Raw genomic sequence first — 15,839 nt, 5'->3', positions numbered from 1 at the left:
CTCCCTCCCCTCCTTCTCCTTCCTCTTCCTCTCTCCTTCTTTCCTCTCCTCCCTCCTTCTTCTCCCTCCGCTCCTTCTCCTTCCTCTCCCTCCCCTCCTTCTCCTTTCTCTCCCTCCTCTCCTTCTCCTTCCTCTCCCTCCCCTCCTTCTCCTTCCTCTCCCTCCCATCCTTCTCCTTCCTCTCCCTCCTCTCCTTCTCCTTCCTCTCCCTCCCCTCCTTCCTCTCCCTCCCCTCTTTCTCCTTCTCTCCCCTCTTTCTCCCTCCCCTTTCTCCTTCCTCTCCTCCCCTCCTTCTCCTTCCTCTCCTCCCCTCTTTCTCCTTCTCTCCTCCTTCTCCTTCCTCTCCCTCCTCCTTCTCCTTCCTCTCCCCTCTCCTTCTCCTCCTCTCCCTCCCCTCTTTCTCCTTCCTCTCATTCCCCTCCTTCTCCTTCCTCTCCTCCTCCTTCTCCTTCCTCTCCTCCCTCCTTTCTTCCTCTCCTCCCTCCTTCTTCCTCTCCCTCCCCTCTTTCTCCTTCCTCTCACTACTCTCCTTCTCCTTCCTCTCCCTCCTTCCTTCTCTCCTCCCCTTCTCCTTCCTCTCCTCCTCCTTCTTCCTCTCCCTCCCTCCTTCTCCTTCCTCTCCTCCCTCCTTCTCCTTCCTCTCCTCCCCTCCTCTCCTTCCTCTCCCTCTCTCCTTCTCTCCTCTTCCTCCCCTCCTTCTCCTTCTCTCCTTCCATTCTCCTTCCCTCCTCCTCTCCTTCCTCTCCCTCCCTCCTTCTCCTTCTCTCTCCCTCCTTCTCCTTCCTCTCCTCTCCTTCTCCTTCCTCTCACTCCTCTCCTTCTCCTTCCTCTTCCTCCCCTCCTTGTCCTTCCTCTCCCTCCCCTCCTGCTCCTTTCTCTCATTAGTCTCTCCTTCCCCTTCCTCTCCCTCCCCTCTTTCTCCTTCCTCTCCCTCCCCTCCTTATCCTTCCTCTCCCTCCCCTCTTTCTCCTTCCTCTCCCTCCCCTCTTTCTCCTTCCTCTCCCTCCCCTCCTTCTCCTTCCTCTCCCTCCTCCTTCCTTCCTCTCCCTCCTTCTCCTTCCTCTCCCTCTCTTCTCCTTCCTCTCCCCTCCTTCTCCTTCCTCTCCCTCCCTCCTTCTCCTTCCTCCTCCCCTCCTTCTCCTTCCTCTCCTCCCCTCCTTCTTCCTCTCCCTCCTCCTTCTCCTTCCTCTCCCTTCCCTCCTTCTCCTTCCTCTCCCTCCTCCTTCTCCTTCCTCTCCTCCTCCTTCTCCTCCTCTCCTCCTCTCCTTTCCTTCCTCTCCCTCTCTCCTTCCTCTCCTCTCCTTTTCCTCTCCTCCTCCTTCTCCTTCCTCTCCTCCTCCTTTCTCCTTCCTCCCCTCCTCCTCTCCTTCCTCTCCTCCCCTCCTCCTTCCTCTCCTCCTCCTTCTCCTTCCTCTCCCTCCCTCCTTCTCCTTCCTCCTTCCCTCCTCCTTCCTCCTCCCCTCCTCCTTCCCTCTCCCTCCCTCCTTCCTTCCTCCTCCTCCTTCTCCTTCCTTCTCTCCTTCTCCTTCCTCTCCCTCCTCCTTCTCCTTCCTCTCCCTCCTTCTTACTCCCCTCCTTCTCCTCCTCCTTCTCCTTCCTCTCCCTCCCTCCTTCTCCTTCCTCTCCCTCCTTCTCCTTCCTCTCCTCCTCCTTCTCCTTCCTCTCCCTCCCCTCCTTCTCCTTCTCTCCTCCCTTCTCCTTCCTCTCCTCCCCTTCTCCTTCCTCTCCTCCCTCCTCCTTCCTCTCCCTCCCCTCCTTCTCCTTCCTCTCCTCCCTCCTTCTCCTTCCTCCCTCCCTCCTTCTCCTTCTCCTCCTCCTTCTCCTTCCTCTCTCCCCCTTCTTCCTCTCCTCCTCCTTCTCCTTCCTTTCCCTTCCTCCCTTCTCCTTCCTCTCCCTTCCCGACTTCTCCTTCCTCTCCCTCCCCTCCTTCTCCTTACTCTCTCTCCCGTCCTTCTCCTTCCTCTCCCTCCCCTCCTTCTCCTTCCTCTCCCTCCCCTCCTCCTTCCTCTCACTCCTCTCCTTCTCCTTCCTCTCCCCTCATTCTCCTTCCTCTCCTCCTCCTTCTCCTTCCTCTCCTCCCCTCCTTCTCCTTCCTCTCCTCCCCTCCTTCTCCTTCTCTCCTCCCCTCCTTCTCCTTCTCTCCTCCTCCTTCTCCTTCCTCTCCCCTCCTCCTTCTCCTTCCTCTCCCTCCCCTCCTTCTCCTTCTCTCCCCTCCTCTTCTCCTTCCTCTCCCTCCCCTCTTTCCTTCCTCTCCCTCCTCCTTCTCCTTCCTCTCCCTCCCCTCCTTTTTCCTCTCCCCTCCCCTTTCTCCTTCCTCCTCCTCCTTCTCCTTCCTCTCCTCCTCCTCCTTCTCCTTCCTCTCTCCTCCTCCTTCTCCTTCTCTCCCTCCTCCTTCTCCTTCCTCTCCCTCTCCTTCTCCTTCCTCTCCTCCCCTCCTTCTCCTTCCTCTCCTCCCCTCCTTCTCCTTCCTCTCCCTCCCCTCCTTCTCCTTCTCTCCCTCCCCTCCTTCTCCTTCCTCTCTCCCCCTCCTTCTCCTTCCTCCCTCCTTCTCCTTCCTCCCTCCTTCCCCTTCCTCCCTCCTTCATTTTTCCTCTCCTCCCCTCCTTCTCCTTCTCTCCCTCCCTCCTTCTCCTTCCTCTCCCTCCTCATTTCCTTCCTCTCCTCCCTCCTTCTCCTTCCTCTCCTCCCCTCCCTTTCCTCCTCCCTCCTTCTCCTTTCTCTCCCTCCTTCTCCTTCCTCTCCCTCCCCTCCTTCTCCTTCCTCCTCCTCATTTCCTTCCTCCTCCTCCTTCTCCTTCCTCTCCTCCCTCCTTCTCCTTCCTCTCCCTCCTCTCTTTCTCCTTCCTCCCCTCCTTCTCCTTCCTCTCCTCCCCTCCTTCTCCTTCCTCTCTCCCTCCCCTCTTTCCTTCCTCTCCTCCTCCTTCTCCTTCCTCTCCTCCCCTCCTTCTCCTTCCTCTCCCTCTCATCTTTCTCCTTCCTCTCACTCCCCTCCTTCTCCTTCCTCTCCCTCCCCTCCTTCTCCTTCCTCTCCCTCCCCTCTTTCTCCTTCCTCTCCCTCCCCTTCTCCTTTCTCCTCCCTCTTTCTCCTTCCTCTCCCTCACCTCATTCTCCTTCCTCTCCATACCCTCCTTCTCCTTCCTCTCCCTCCCCTCCTTCTCCTTACTCTCCCTCCCCTCATTCTCCTTCCTCTGCCTCCCCTCCTACTCCTTCCTCTCCCTCCCTCTGTCTCCTTCCTTTCCCTCTCCTTCTCCTTCCTCTCCCCTCCTCTTTCTCCTTCCTCTCCCTTCCCTCCTTCTCCTTCCTCTCCCTCCCCTCTTTCTCCTTCCTCTCCCTCCCCTCTTTCTCCTTCCTCTCCCTCCTCTCCTTCTCCTTCCACTCCCTCCCCTCTTTCTCCTTCCTCTCACTCCTCTCCTTCTCCTTCCTCTCCCTCAACTCATTCTCCTTCCTCTCCATTCCCTTATTCTCCTTCCTCTCCCTCCCCTCATTCTCATTCCTCTTCCTCCCCTCCTTCTCCTTCCTCTCCCTTCCCTCTTTCTCCTTCCTCTCCCTCCCCTCATTCTCCTTCTTCTCCCTCCCCTCTTTCTTCTTCCTCTCCCACCCCTCCGTCTCCTTCCTCTCCTCCCTCTTTCTCCTTCCTCTCCTCCCTCTTTCTCCTTCTCCTCCCTCCTTCTCCTTCCTCTCCTCCCTCTTTCTCCTTCCCTCCTTCCCTCCTTCCTCTCCCTCCCCTCCTTATCCTTCCTCCTCCTCCTTCTCCATCCTCTCCTCCCCTTTTCTCCTCCTCCTCCCTCCTTCTCTCCTCTCCTTCCCTTCTCCTTCTCTCCTTCCCCTCCTTCTCCTTCCCTCCTCTCCCTCCTCTTCCTCTCCTCCTCTCCTTCTCCTTCCTCTTCCTCCCCCCTTCTTCTTCCTCTCCCTCCCTCCTTCTCCTTCCTCTCCTCCTCTCCTTCTCCTCTCTCCCTCCTTCTCCTTCCTCTCCTTCCCCTCCTTCTCCTTCCTCTCCCTCCCGTCCTTCTCCTTCCTCTCTCCTCCTTCTCCTTCTCTCCTCCTCTCCTTCTCCTTCCTCTCCTCCCCTCCTTCTCCTTCCTCTCCCTCCTCCTTCTCCTTCCTCTCCTCCCCTCCTTCTTCTTCCTCTCTCCCTCCTTCTCCTTCTCCTTCCTCTCCTCCTCCTCCTTCCTCTCTCCCCCTTCTTCCTTCCTCCTCTCCTCTCCTTCCTCTCCTCCCCTCCTTCTCCTTCCTCTCCCCTCCCCTCTTCTCCTTCCTCTCCTCTCCTTCCTCTTCTCCTTCCTCTCTCCTCCTTCTCCTTCTCCTTCCTCTCCCTCCCTCCTCCTTCCTCTCCTCCCTCCCTCTCCTTCTCCTTCCTCCCACCCCTCCTCCTTCTTCTCCTCCTCTCCTTCTCCTTCCTCTCCCCTCCCTCATTCTCCTTCCTCTACCTCCTCCTTCTCCTTCCTCTCCCTCTCATTCTCCTTCTCTCCCTCCCCTCCTCTCCTTCCTCCCTCCCCTCTCTCCTTCCTCTCCTCCCCTCATTCTCCTTCCTCTCTCCCTCCTCTTTCTCCTTTGTCTCCCTCCCCTCCTTCTCTTTTCTCTCCTCCCTCTTTCTCCTTCTCCTCCCCTCTTCTCCTTCCTCTCCTCCTCCTTCTCCTTCCTCTCCCTCCCTCTTCCTCCGTCCCCTCCCCTCCCGCCTTCCACTTGCTCTCCCTCCTCTCCTTCTCCTGCCTCTCCCTCCCCTCGTTCTCCTTCCTCTCGCTCCCCTCCTTCTCCTTCCTCTACCTCCCCTCCTTCTCCTTCCTCTCCTTCCTTCCTTCCTTCTCCTCCCCTCCTTCTCCCTCCTCTCAATCCTCTCCTTCTTCCTCTCACTCCTCTCCTTCTCCTTCCTCTTACTCCCTTCCTTCTTCTTCCACTCCCTCCCCTCCTTCTCCTTCCTCTCCTCCTCCTCCTTCCTTCCTCTCCTCCCCTCCTTCTCCTTCCTCTCTCCCTCCCTCCTTCTCTCCCTCCCTTCCTTCTCCTTCCTCTCCTCCTCTCCTTCTCCTTCCACTCCCTTCCCTCCTTCTACTTTCTCTCCCTCCCCTCCTTATCCTTCCTCTCCCTCCCCTCCTTCTCCTTCCTCTCCCCTCCTCCTTCTCCTTCATCTCCCTCCCCTCCTCCTTCCTCTCTCCCCTCCTTCTCCTTCCTCTCTCTCCTCTCCTTCCTCTCCCTCCCCTCCTGCTCCTTCCTCTCCCTCCCCTCCTTCTCCTTCCTCTCCCTCCTCTCCTCTCCCTCCTCCTTCTCCTTCTCTCCTCCTCAGCTCCTTCCTCTCCTCCCCTCCTTCTCCTTCCTCTCCCTATCCTCCTTCTCTTTCCTCTCCCTCCCCTCCTTCTCCTTCCTCCTCCCTCCTCCTCTCCTCTCCCTCCTCCTTCTCCTTCCTCTCCCCTCCTTCTCCTTCTCTCCTCCCATCCTTCTCCTTCCTCTCCCTCCTCCTTCTCCTTCCTCTCCCCTCCTCCTTCTCCTTCCTTTCCTCCTTTCTCCTTCTCCTTCCTCTCCCTCCTCCTTCTCTTTCCTCTCCTCCCTCCTTTTCCTTCCTCTCCCTCCCATCCTTCTCCTTCCTCTCCCTCCCTCCTTTCCTCCTCTCCTCCTCCTTCTCCTTCCTCTCCTCCTCCTTCTCCTTCCTCTCCTTCCATCCTTCTCCTTCCTCTCCCTCACCTCCTTCTCCTTCCTCTCCCTCCCCTCCTTCTCCTTCCTCTCCCTCAGTCCTCCTCCTTCTCCTCCTCTCCTTCTCCTCTCCTCCCCTCCTTCTCCTTCCTCTCCCTCCTCCTTCTCTTTCCTCTTCCTCACCTCCTTCTCTTTCCTCTCCCTCCCCTCCTTCTCCTTCCTCTCCCTCCTCTCCTTCTCCTTCCTCTCCTCCTCCTTCTCCTTCTCTCCCTCCTCTCCTTCCTTCCTCCTCTCCTCCTTCTCCATCCTCTCCCTCTCCTCCTTCTCCTTCCTCTCCCTCCTCTCCTTCTCCTTCCTCTCCCCTCCCCCCTTCTCCTTCTTCTCCTTCCCCTCCTTCTCTTTCCTCTCCCTCCCCTCCTTCTCCTTCCTCTCCCTCCCCTCCTTCTCCTTCCTCTCACTACTCTCTCCTTCTCCTTCCTCTCCCTCCCCTCCTTCTCCTTCCTCTCCCTCCCCTCCTTCTCCTTCCTCTCCCTGCCCTCCTTCTTCCTCTCCCTCCCCTCCTTCTCCTTAATCTCCCTCCCCTCCTTCTCCTTCCTCTTCCATCCCCTCCTCCTCCTTCCTCTTCCTTCCCTCCTTTTCCTTCCTCTCCCTCCCCTCCTTCTCTTTCCTCTCCCTCCCCTCATTTTCCTTCCTCTTCCTCCCCTCCTTCTCCTTCCTCTCCCTCCCATTCTTCTCCTTCCTCTCCCTCCATTCTTTTCCTTCCTCTCCCTCCCCTCCTTCTCCTTAGTCTCACTCCCCTCCTTTTCTTTCCTCTCCCTAAACTCCTTCTCCTTCCTCTCCCTCCCCTCCTTCTCCTTCCTCTCCCTCCCGTCCTTCTCATTCCTCTCCCTCCCCTCATTCTCCTTCCTCTCCCTCCCCTCCTTCTCCTTCCTCTCACTCCCCTCCTTCTCCTTCCTCTCCCTCCCCTCCTTCTCCTTTCTCTCCCTCCTTCTCCTTCCTCTCCCTACCCTCCTTCTCCTTCCTCTCCCTCCCATCCTTCTCCTTCCTCTCCCTCCTCTCCTTCTCCTTCCTTTCCTCCTTCTCCTCCTTCCTTCCTCTCTCCCTCCTTCTCCTTCCTCTCCCTCTCCTCCTTCTCTTTCCTCCTCCCCTCCTTCTCCTTCCTCTCCCCCTCCTTCTCCTTCCTCTCCCTCCTCCTTATCCTTCCTCTCCCTCCCCTCCTTCCTCTCCTCCCTCCTTCTCCTTCCTCTCCTCCCTCCTTCTCCTTCCTCTCCTCTCTCCTTCTCCTCTCCCTCCTCCTTCTCCTTCCTCTCCCTCCTCTCCTTCTCCTTCCTCTCCCTCCCCTTCTCTTTCCTCTCCCTCCCATCCTTTTACTTCCTCTCCCTCCCCTCCTTCTCTATCCTCTCCCTCCCCTCCTTTTCCTTCCTCTCCCCTCATCCTTCTCCTTCCTCTCCTCCTCTCTCCTTCCTCTCCCTCCTCTCCTTCTCATTTCTCTCTCTCCCTTCCTTCTCCTTCCTGTCCCTTCCTTCCTCCTCCTTCCTCTCCCTCCCCTCCTTCTCCTTCCTTACTCCCTCCTTCTCCTTTCTCTCCCCTCCTTCTCCTTCCTCTCCCTCCTCATTTCCTTCCTCTCCTCCTCCTTCTCCTTCCTCTACCTCTCCTCCTCCTTCCTCTCCCTCCCCTCATTCTCCTTTCTCTACCTCCTCTCTTTCTCCTTCCTCTCCCTCCCCTCCTTCCTCTCTCCTCCTCTTCTCCTTCCTCTACCTCCCCTCTTTTCCTTCCTCTCCCTCCCCTCCTTCTCCTTCCTCTCCCTCCTCTCCTTCTCCTTCCCTCCTCCCTCCCCTCCTTCTCCTTCCTCCTCCCTCCTCCTTCTCTCCCTCCCCTCCTTCTCCTTCCTCTCCTCCTCCTTCTCCTTCTTCTCCTCCCCTCCTTTTCCTTCCTCTCCTAACCTCCTTCTCCTTCCTCTCCCTCCTCCTTCTCCTTCTTCTCCTCCTCTCCTTCTCCTTCCTCTCCCTCCTCCTTCTTCTCCCCTCCTTTCCTTCCTCTCCTCCCCTCCTTCTCCTTCCTCTCCCTCTCCTTCTCCTTCCTCTCCCTCCACTCCTTCTCCTTCCTCTCCTCCCCTCCTCCTTCTCTCCCTCCCCTCCTTTCCTTCCTCTCCTCCCTCCTCCTTCTCCTTCCTCTCCCCTCCTTCCTTCTCTCCTCTCCCTCCTTCTCCTTCCTCTTCCTCCCTCCTTCTCCTTCCTCTCCCTCCTTCTCCTTCCTCTCCCTCCTCCTTCTCCTTTCTCTCCCTCATCTCCTTCTCCTTCCTCTCCCTCCCTACTTCTCTTTCCTCTCCCTCCCTCCTCCTTCCTCTCCTTCTTCTCCCTCCCTCCTTCTCCTTTCTCTCCCTCCCCTCCTTCTCCTTCCTCTCCCTCCTCTTCATCTCCTTTCTCTCCTCCTCCTTCTCCTTCCTCCCCCTCCCCCCTTCTCCTCTCCTCCTCCTTCTCCTCCTCTCCTCCCCTTTTTCTTCTTCCTCTCCCTCCCCTCCTCCTTCCTCTCCTTCCTCTTCCTCCCTTCCTTTTTCTTCCTCTCCCTCCCCTCCTTCTCCTTCCTCTCCCTCCCCTTCTTCTCCTTCCTCTCCCTCCTTTCCTTCTCCTTTCTCCCTCCCCTCCTTCTCCTTCGTCTCCCTCCCCCTTCTCCTTTCTCTAGCCCCTCCTTCTCCTTCCTCTCCCTCCCCTCCTTCTCCTTCCTCTCCCTCCACTCCTTCTCCTTCCTCTCCCTCCCCTCTTTCTCCTTCCTCTCCCTCCTCTCCTTCTTTCTCTCCCTCCCCTCCTTCTCCTCCTCTCCCTCCCTCCTTCTCCTTCCTCTCCCTTCCCCTTCTCCTTCCTCTCCCTCCTCCTTCTCCTTCCTCTCCCTCCTCCTTCTCTTTCCTCTCCTCCCCTCCTTCTCCTTTCTCTCCTCCTTCTTCTCATTCCTCTCCTCCCCCTTCTCCTTCCTCTCCCTTCCCCTATTCTCCTTTCCCTCCCCTCCTTCTCCTCTCCCCTCCTTCTCCTTCCTCTCCTCCCCTCCTTCTCCTTCCTCTCTCCCTCCTTCTCCTTCCTCTCCTCCCCTCCTTCTCCTTCCTCTCTCCTCCCTCTTTCTCCTTCCTTTCCTCCCCTCCTTCTCCTTCCTCTCCTCCCTCCTCTTTCTTCTCCTCCCTCCTTCGCCCTCCTCTCCCTCCCCTTCTTCTCCTTCCTCTCCCTCCCCTCTTTCTCATTCCTCTCCCTCCCCTGCTTCTCCTTCCTCTTCCTCCCCTCCTTCTCCTTATTCTCCCTCCCCTCCTCCTTCCTCTCCCTCACCTCCTTCTCCTTTCTCTCACTCCCCTCCTTCTCTTACCTCTCCTTCCAATACTGCACTCTACGGGCATTGGAGCCAATCTGATCGTGTGGATTAGAGATTGGCTCGCTGATAGAAAACAACGAGTACTACTCAACGGACAGCCTTCCGATTGGCTTCCAGTTACTAGTGGAGTGCCTCAAGGGTCAGTGCTGGGACCCATCCTCTTTATCATATATATCAATGACCTAGAATCAGGATTGAAATCCACAATATCAAAATTTGCAGATGACACCAAGGTGGGTGGAAAAGCCCTCACATAGACCGACTGCGAAATCATTCAGAAAGACCTCAATCACGTTAACGGAAAAAAGGCAAATGTCTTTTAATGTTGACAATGGCAAAGTCATGCACATTGGGTCCCAAAATAGTAGCCATACATACATCATGGATGGGAGACCTCTGCAGGCGATGCAGGAGGACACTGATCTTGGAGTCACTATCAGCAGTGACCTGAAACACGCGAATCACTGTAAAAAAGCAAACAACAAAGCCAACACTATGCTCGGGCTCACAGCGAGGACCTTCGAGTGTAAAGCATCAGACGTGATGCTAGCCTTGTATACTTCCATGGTAAGACTGCACCTCGATAATGCAGTACAGTTCTGATCTCCTAATTACAGAAAGGACATTGCTTTACTGGAAAGGATTCAACGACGCGCCACAAAGATGATTCAAACCTTCAGGGCTCACCCGTACGAGGAGCGACTCAAGCGACTCCGTATCTTTACATTGGATAAAAGACGCCTACGAGGGATAGGATTCAAGTCTTCAAGTATCTGAAAAAAGTTCAGTAACGTCGATTACTCCAAATTCTTTGAACTGCAAACCAACTCAAGAAATAGAAATAACGGCTTACCCATTCAGTCGAGTCGATGTAACACAGATATTGGAAGGAGATTCTTTTCAAACCTAGTCATCCGCCACTGGAACAATCTTCCCTCAGAAGTAGTAAATGCGAATACCATCAACTCCTTCAAAAATAGAATTGACAGTCATTTCGTTGCGTCGGGAGTGAATTGAATAACGAGGTGCTTTCATCTGCTCCTCAATATCGAGGTGCTTTCATCTGCTCCTCAGGCCCCAAGTGGCGGTCGAGCAGATTAAATCACCAAAGCGGGCAACCTCGTAATGAGCCAATAGGCACTCTGTTGCCTGCATTTCCATGTTTCCATGTCTCCCCCACACAGGATGGACGGCCCTCCACTGGGCTGCAGCAAGTAGTGAAGCTGAGTGTGTGTCTACCCTCATCCCGGTCACGCCGCCCACCCCCGAGCTGCTGCATGCCGCCGACGGACACACCCCGGTGCACCTCGCCAGCTTTTATGGCCAAGAGGCTATGCTGAAGGCCCTGGAGGGGGCTGGCTGGCCTCTTTACGCAATGGACGGCGATGGCCTGACACCCCTGCACTGGGCTGTGAAGGCAAGGCGTCTGGACGTGGTCAGGTACCTGCTGGATAAGGACGCGGCGCCCAGTACGGGGGCCGGTGATGCCCTCACGCCGCTGGACTTGGCTAAGAGGCAGGGTAAAGACTTAGCAGCGAGGTGGCTGACGAGGAGGAGCGGCGCGGTGCACGGGGACGCCGCCCACAGCATGCTGCCTGAGGTGGGTTTTGGCACGCTGTTAGCATCTATCTCGCTATAGATCTGTGTGTCTCTACCATCTGTCTGTCAATGTACCGCCTTTCTCTCTCTCTCTCTCTCTCTCTCTCTCTCTCTCTCTCTCTCTCTCTCTCTCTCTCTCTCTCTCTCTCTCTCTCTCTCTCTCTCTCTCTCTCTCTCTCTCTCTCTCTCTCTCTCTCTCTCTCTCTCTCTCTCTCTCTCTCTCTCTCTCTCTCTCTCTCTCTCTCTCTCTCTCTCTCTCTCTCTCTCTCTCTCTCTCTCTCTCTCTCTCTCTCTCTCTCTCTCTCTCTCTCTCTCTCTCTCTCTCTCTCTCTCTCTCTCTCTCTCTCTCTCTCTCTCTCTCTCTCTCTCTCTCTCTCTCTCTCTCTCTCTCTCTCTCTCTCTCTCTCTCTCTCTCTCTCTCTCTCTCTCTCTCTCTCTCTCTCTCTCTCTCTCTCTCTCTCTCTCTCTCTCTCTCTCTCTCTCTCCCCACATAAAGAGCCTGGCTGCCAGTCTCCATTGGTGGTAAAGTCAGTGTCGCCTGTCGTTGCAGGTCACGTCCAGTGCCGGGGTGAACGCTGCAGCAGGTGACGACACGCTGCGGCCAGAGGACGTGAGGAAACTGCTTGGCTTCAGAGAATGGCTGATTGACTTCTGGAACAACATCAACAGGAAGGTAGGAAATGTTAACAATCGTATCAATCATATACGTCGGTGCTTTTTGGTTATTTTTCATATTAATTATTATTATTATTATTATTATTATTATTATTATTATTATTATTATTATTATTATTATTATTATTATTATTATTATTATTATTATTATTATTGTTATTAACATCATTATTATTACTATTATTATTATTATTATTTTTATTATTATTATTATTATTATTATTATTATTATTATTATTATTATTATTATTATTATTATTATTATTATTATTATTATTATTATTATTATTATTATTATTATTATTATAATTATTATTATTATTATTATTATTATTATTATTATTATTATTATTATTATTATTATTATTATTATTATTATTATTATTATTATTATTATTATTATTATTATTATTGTTATTATTATTATTATTATTATTATTATTATTATTATTATTATTATTATTATTATTATTATTATTATTATTATTATTATTATTATTATTATTATTTTTATTATTATTATTATTATTATTATTATTATTATTATTATTATTATTATTATTATTATTATTATTATTATTATTATTATTATTATTATTATTATTATTATTATTATTATTATTATTATTATTATTATTATTATTATTATTATTATTATTATTATTATTATTATTATTATTATTATTATTATTATTATTATTGTTATTATTATTATTATTATTATTATTATTTTTTTGTTATTATTATTATTATTATTATTATTATTATTATTATTATTATTATTATTATTATTATTATTATTATTATTATTATTATTATTATTATTATTATTATTATTATTATTATTATTATTATTATTATTATTGTTATTATTGTAAGGACATCTTTGACAAGTTGAGTGAAGGATGAGGGAGGAAGCACGGGTGTGTTTGAGATGAGTTCATTCCCGACTAGTTTCTCTTTCGCTTCTTGAGAGGAACTGAGGTGGCTTTTTTTTTTTTGTTGTTGTTGTTTAGGGCCGCGGCGATCTAGTCGCTCACATGAGCCCTGGTGTCGTCCTGTGAGGTCCTCACAGGCGCGTCAGCTGCCCCGTCTTCCTGAGGAAGGCGCAGGTGAGGCGGATGACAGCTTCCTGTCGTGATGGGTGGACGCCTGCCGCCGCCAGCAGCGTGGGCAGGTCAAAAGTGGGCACGTCCAGGGCGCGGAGTTGGTGTCTGAACAGCACTCGCTGGGAGTGGTGGCGGGGGCAGTGCAGCAGAAGGTGCTCAATGGTGTCCTCGATGGTCCTGCACCACGGGCAGTGAGGGTCGGGGACGAGGCGCAGGCGGTGGAGGTGAGCGCCGTGGCGTGTGTGGCCCAGGCGGAGGCGTGTCAAGGCCACGTCTAGGACGCGGGATGTTTTTCTCACCCACGGCTGTGGGGATGAGTCGGTGCGGTATTGGCCCATGGAGGTGATGCGGAGGGTGTCATGGAGTGTGTCGTCCCATGTAGAGTGGCAGGTGCGGGAGATGAGGCGTTTGGCCGTGGAGAGTGGCAAGGAGAGCGGGGTAATGTGGCTTTTTTTTTTAGAGAGAGAGAAGAGGGGGAAGAATTAGAAGAGGGTGTGTGAGGAAGGTAAAGAGAGAAGTAAAGAAGGAGTAGGAGGGAGAAGAGAAGGCGGGAAGTCCAGCTATCTGGGGCATTTTATGACACTTTTAGGCTTACAATCAGTTCATGAAGCTGAAGTTTGGTTGATACATTGTTTGGCACGTAGTCGACGTTATGTTCACAACAGGTTCTTACATGTTTGATTTCGGAGGAGTCACGATTGTGTTTACATTTGTGTTTTTGGGTGTAACGTGTAGTTGTGGTGTTTGCGTATAGCTCGCTAGCCGAGTGTGCATGCAGTGATTCTGAATTTGCTTCTTTGGGGTGGATCAGATTCAGTGGAATAGCGGTGCAGGCAGGGAGTTTATTGCGGCAAGGCTGCTTGGGAAGGCTCTGTTGTACATGAGTATGTTGTTCGCGTTGTCAATGAGGGTGTCGAAGTGGTGTATGTTGAGCAGGGAAAGTCTTTGCCATATTTTTGTGGCTGTGTTGTGTATACGCATGTTGAGAGGGAGAGTGTTTGTTGCTATGTGGATTTGCTCTGTGGTCATGGCGTATGGGTGATATTGGTTGGTGGCAAAACGTAAGGCTGTGTTCTGGACCCTCTGGAGTTTAGCGAGTTGAGTGTTACTGAATGTGTGTGTGGGTATGGGAGGGTAATCAAGGATGGCAGGATAAGTGTTTTTACAAGGTGGGTTTTTATGTTTGTGCATGGGCATCAGCTTAAATCTGTATAGTTTTGACGTACTGGCATACTGGACTCTATTCTGGACATGTTTATAGTAACCATTTGTGGAGATGTGGAGACCCAGGATTTTGCCCGTTTGTTGCGTGTGGTGTGTGTCATTTGCAGTAATCAGTTGTTCATTGGTATAGGGAGCCGAGCTTCATGACCGTGAATTAAGGAGTTAAGGGAGTCACTCTCCCGGGATGTTGAGAGATGAGCCATCTGAATTGACCTCCCTGGATAGCCGACGATTTGAGTGACATCGTCGGCGTATGAGATGATGGTGCCTCTGAGTGGTGGAGCGGTATCTCTGGTGTATAGTGAATCGCGTCGGGGAGAGCACACTGCCCTGAGGGACACCGCAGCTCAGGTCAAAGCTGTCACCGAGGTAGTTCCCAAGTGTTATTCTCGCCGACCTATCATCTAGAAAGTCGCATATGAGCTTTTCTAGAATGATAGGAAGTCCGAGGTGTAAGATTTTGTACTTCATCCCTAGGTGCCAGACTTTGTCGAAGGCTTAGGTGATGTCTCTCAGGACGAGATGGCACTGTCCCCCGTCAGCTTTCTGTTCGGCGACAGTCTCGGTCACAAGAGCGAGGGCGTACGTGGTTCCCCTGCCTGGGCGGAGCCCAAACTGTAAGTCTTTGTCGATGTTGGAGTCTTCAAGGAATGTCCTGAGTCGGTGGTCAGGAATTCACTCAAATATCTTCCCCGGCTCTTCAAAGCGGGATATTGGCCTGTAGTTAGCGGGGTAGTGAGGTTTTTTACCAACTTTTGGTATTAGCTTCAACGTGGCCTTCTTGAACTTGTCGGGGAAGTAGCCTGCTGAAAGGGCGGCTTTGAGAGTCTTTGTTTAAGTATGCAATGGCCTCAAGGGGGAGGTGTCTTAAGATGGTTTTATTTATGCCACTTTGTCCTGGCCATGTCTTTTTCATGCCTTTGATTATGGAAAGGATGTGTTCGGATGTAATTTCAAAAGTGAGGAAGTATTTGTCAGAATTAGTCTGCTGTGGTCTGCATTGACGTGAGGGGAAAGTCTATGGAGGTTATTGGAAAGAAAGTCGCGTACTTCAGTCTCTGTCTCTTCGTCGTCCCAGTCTTCGTCCGCGTCACTGAAAACGTCTTCGCAGTGATTTCTGTGTAGCGTCTCCTTCTCGTTGTTGTTGTACACTTTGTCGCGTGTGGGGGAGAAGAGGTTGTGGGGTTCGTCGTGTCGGTTCCCATGAGTTGTTTTGTCTTACGCCAGAAGGTGGCTGGGTCATGGTATAGTGAGGCTGTCTCTGGAATGACCTCGCCCCAGGGGGCGCGGCTGTCGCTCTGCAAGTGTTGTTGTAGCGTGAGTTGGAGCTGTTTGTGGCGTCTATAGAGAGGATAAGTCCAGCCGTTGGTGTTGGCCTCATGCTGTATGGCTTTGTGTTGTGCTATTAGGGTGCGTGTCGTGTGACTCAAGTGAGAGTGTGTTAGAGTTTTGTGGCGTGTTGTTGGAATGTTGTTTTTGACTGCGGTCACAACTGTGTTGTACCATTCTTGAAGATACGTGTCGATGAAGTCAACCGAAACTGCGGGTTGACGGGAGAGTCCCTGTGTTTTTCAGCGATTTCTGTGTGAAATTGATCCCAGTTGGCCTGGTTGAATTTGGGTCTGGGGCGTGTGGGGATTTGGATGGGAGTGGTAGAGATGGTAAGGATGACAGGGATGTGGTCGCTCATGGTGATGGGGCCTTGAGTAATGCTGATATTGTGATAAGTGTTGTTGTTTGTGAGGATGATATCCGGTGTTGTGGCTGTGTTGTGAGCTATGTATGTGGGGAGGTGTGGGCCTATGTGTGAATGGTTCGTTGGTTAATCAGGTGTTGTATTTGTCTTCCTTTGGTGTTGGTATGCGTGTAGCCTAGTGTCGGGTGGTTGGCGTTGGGATCGGCTATCATGTACACAGGGATCTGTCTCCTGAAGATACGAAGATGATGACCTTGCCCGTGAGAGTGGTGATCTCCACCGCGAGGGCGTCAGAAATGAGGTCATCAAGTAATTTAAAATTTTGATCGTGCTTGATGGCGATCGCAGTGCCGTCTGAGTGAGATCCTCGAGGAGGGTGGGGCGACTCGGCTGTGAGGAACAGGAGCCAATGGGAGTGGCTCAACCCTCGAGGAGGGCGGGGCGACTCGGCTGTAAGGAACAGGAGCCAATGGGAGTGGCTCAACCCTCGAGGAGGGCGGGGCGACTCGGCTGTGAGGAACAGGAGCCAATGGGAGTGGCTCAGCCCTCGAGGAGGGCGGG

General features: G+C 52.4%; 1 protein-coding gene across 1 annotated transcript in view; it reads left to right on the top strand.

The window, feature by feature from the left end:
- The window catches only part of LOC126991415 (ankyrin repeat and protein kinase domain-containing protein 1-like), a 92,661-nt gene extending 77,070 nt beyond the window's left edge, over positions 1 to 15,591 (top strand). Inside the window, exons 3-5 of the mRNA XM_050850182.1 lie at positions 11,125 to 11,247; positions 14,099 to 14,199; positions 15,516 to 15,591. Of these exons, the coding sequence (XP_050706139.1) occupies positions 11,125 to 11,247; positions 14,099 to 14,199; positions 15,516 to 15,591 (300 nt within the window). The remainder of the gene's footprint in view (positions 1 to 11,124; positions 11,248 to 14,098; positions 14,200 to 15,515) is intronic.
- Positions 15,592 to 15,839: the final 248 nt, after the last annotated feature.

This window comes from Eriocheir sinensis, unplaced genomic scaffold (genome assembly GCF_024679095.1).
Source record: "Eriocheir sinensis breed Jianghai 21 unplaced genomic scaffold, ASM2467909v1 Scaffold275, whole genome shotgun sequence".
NCBI lineage: Eukaryota > Metazoa > Arthropoda > Malacostraca > Decapoda > Varunidae > Eriocheir > Eriocheir sinensis.
This window is presented reverse-complemented; position numbering and strand designations above follow the sequence as displayed.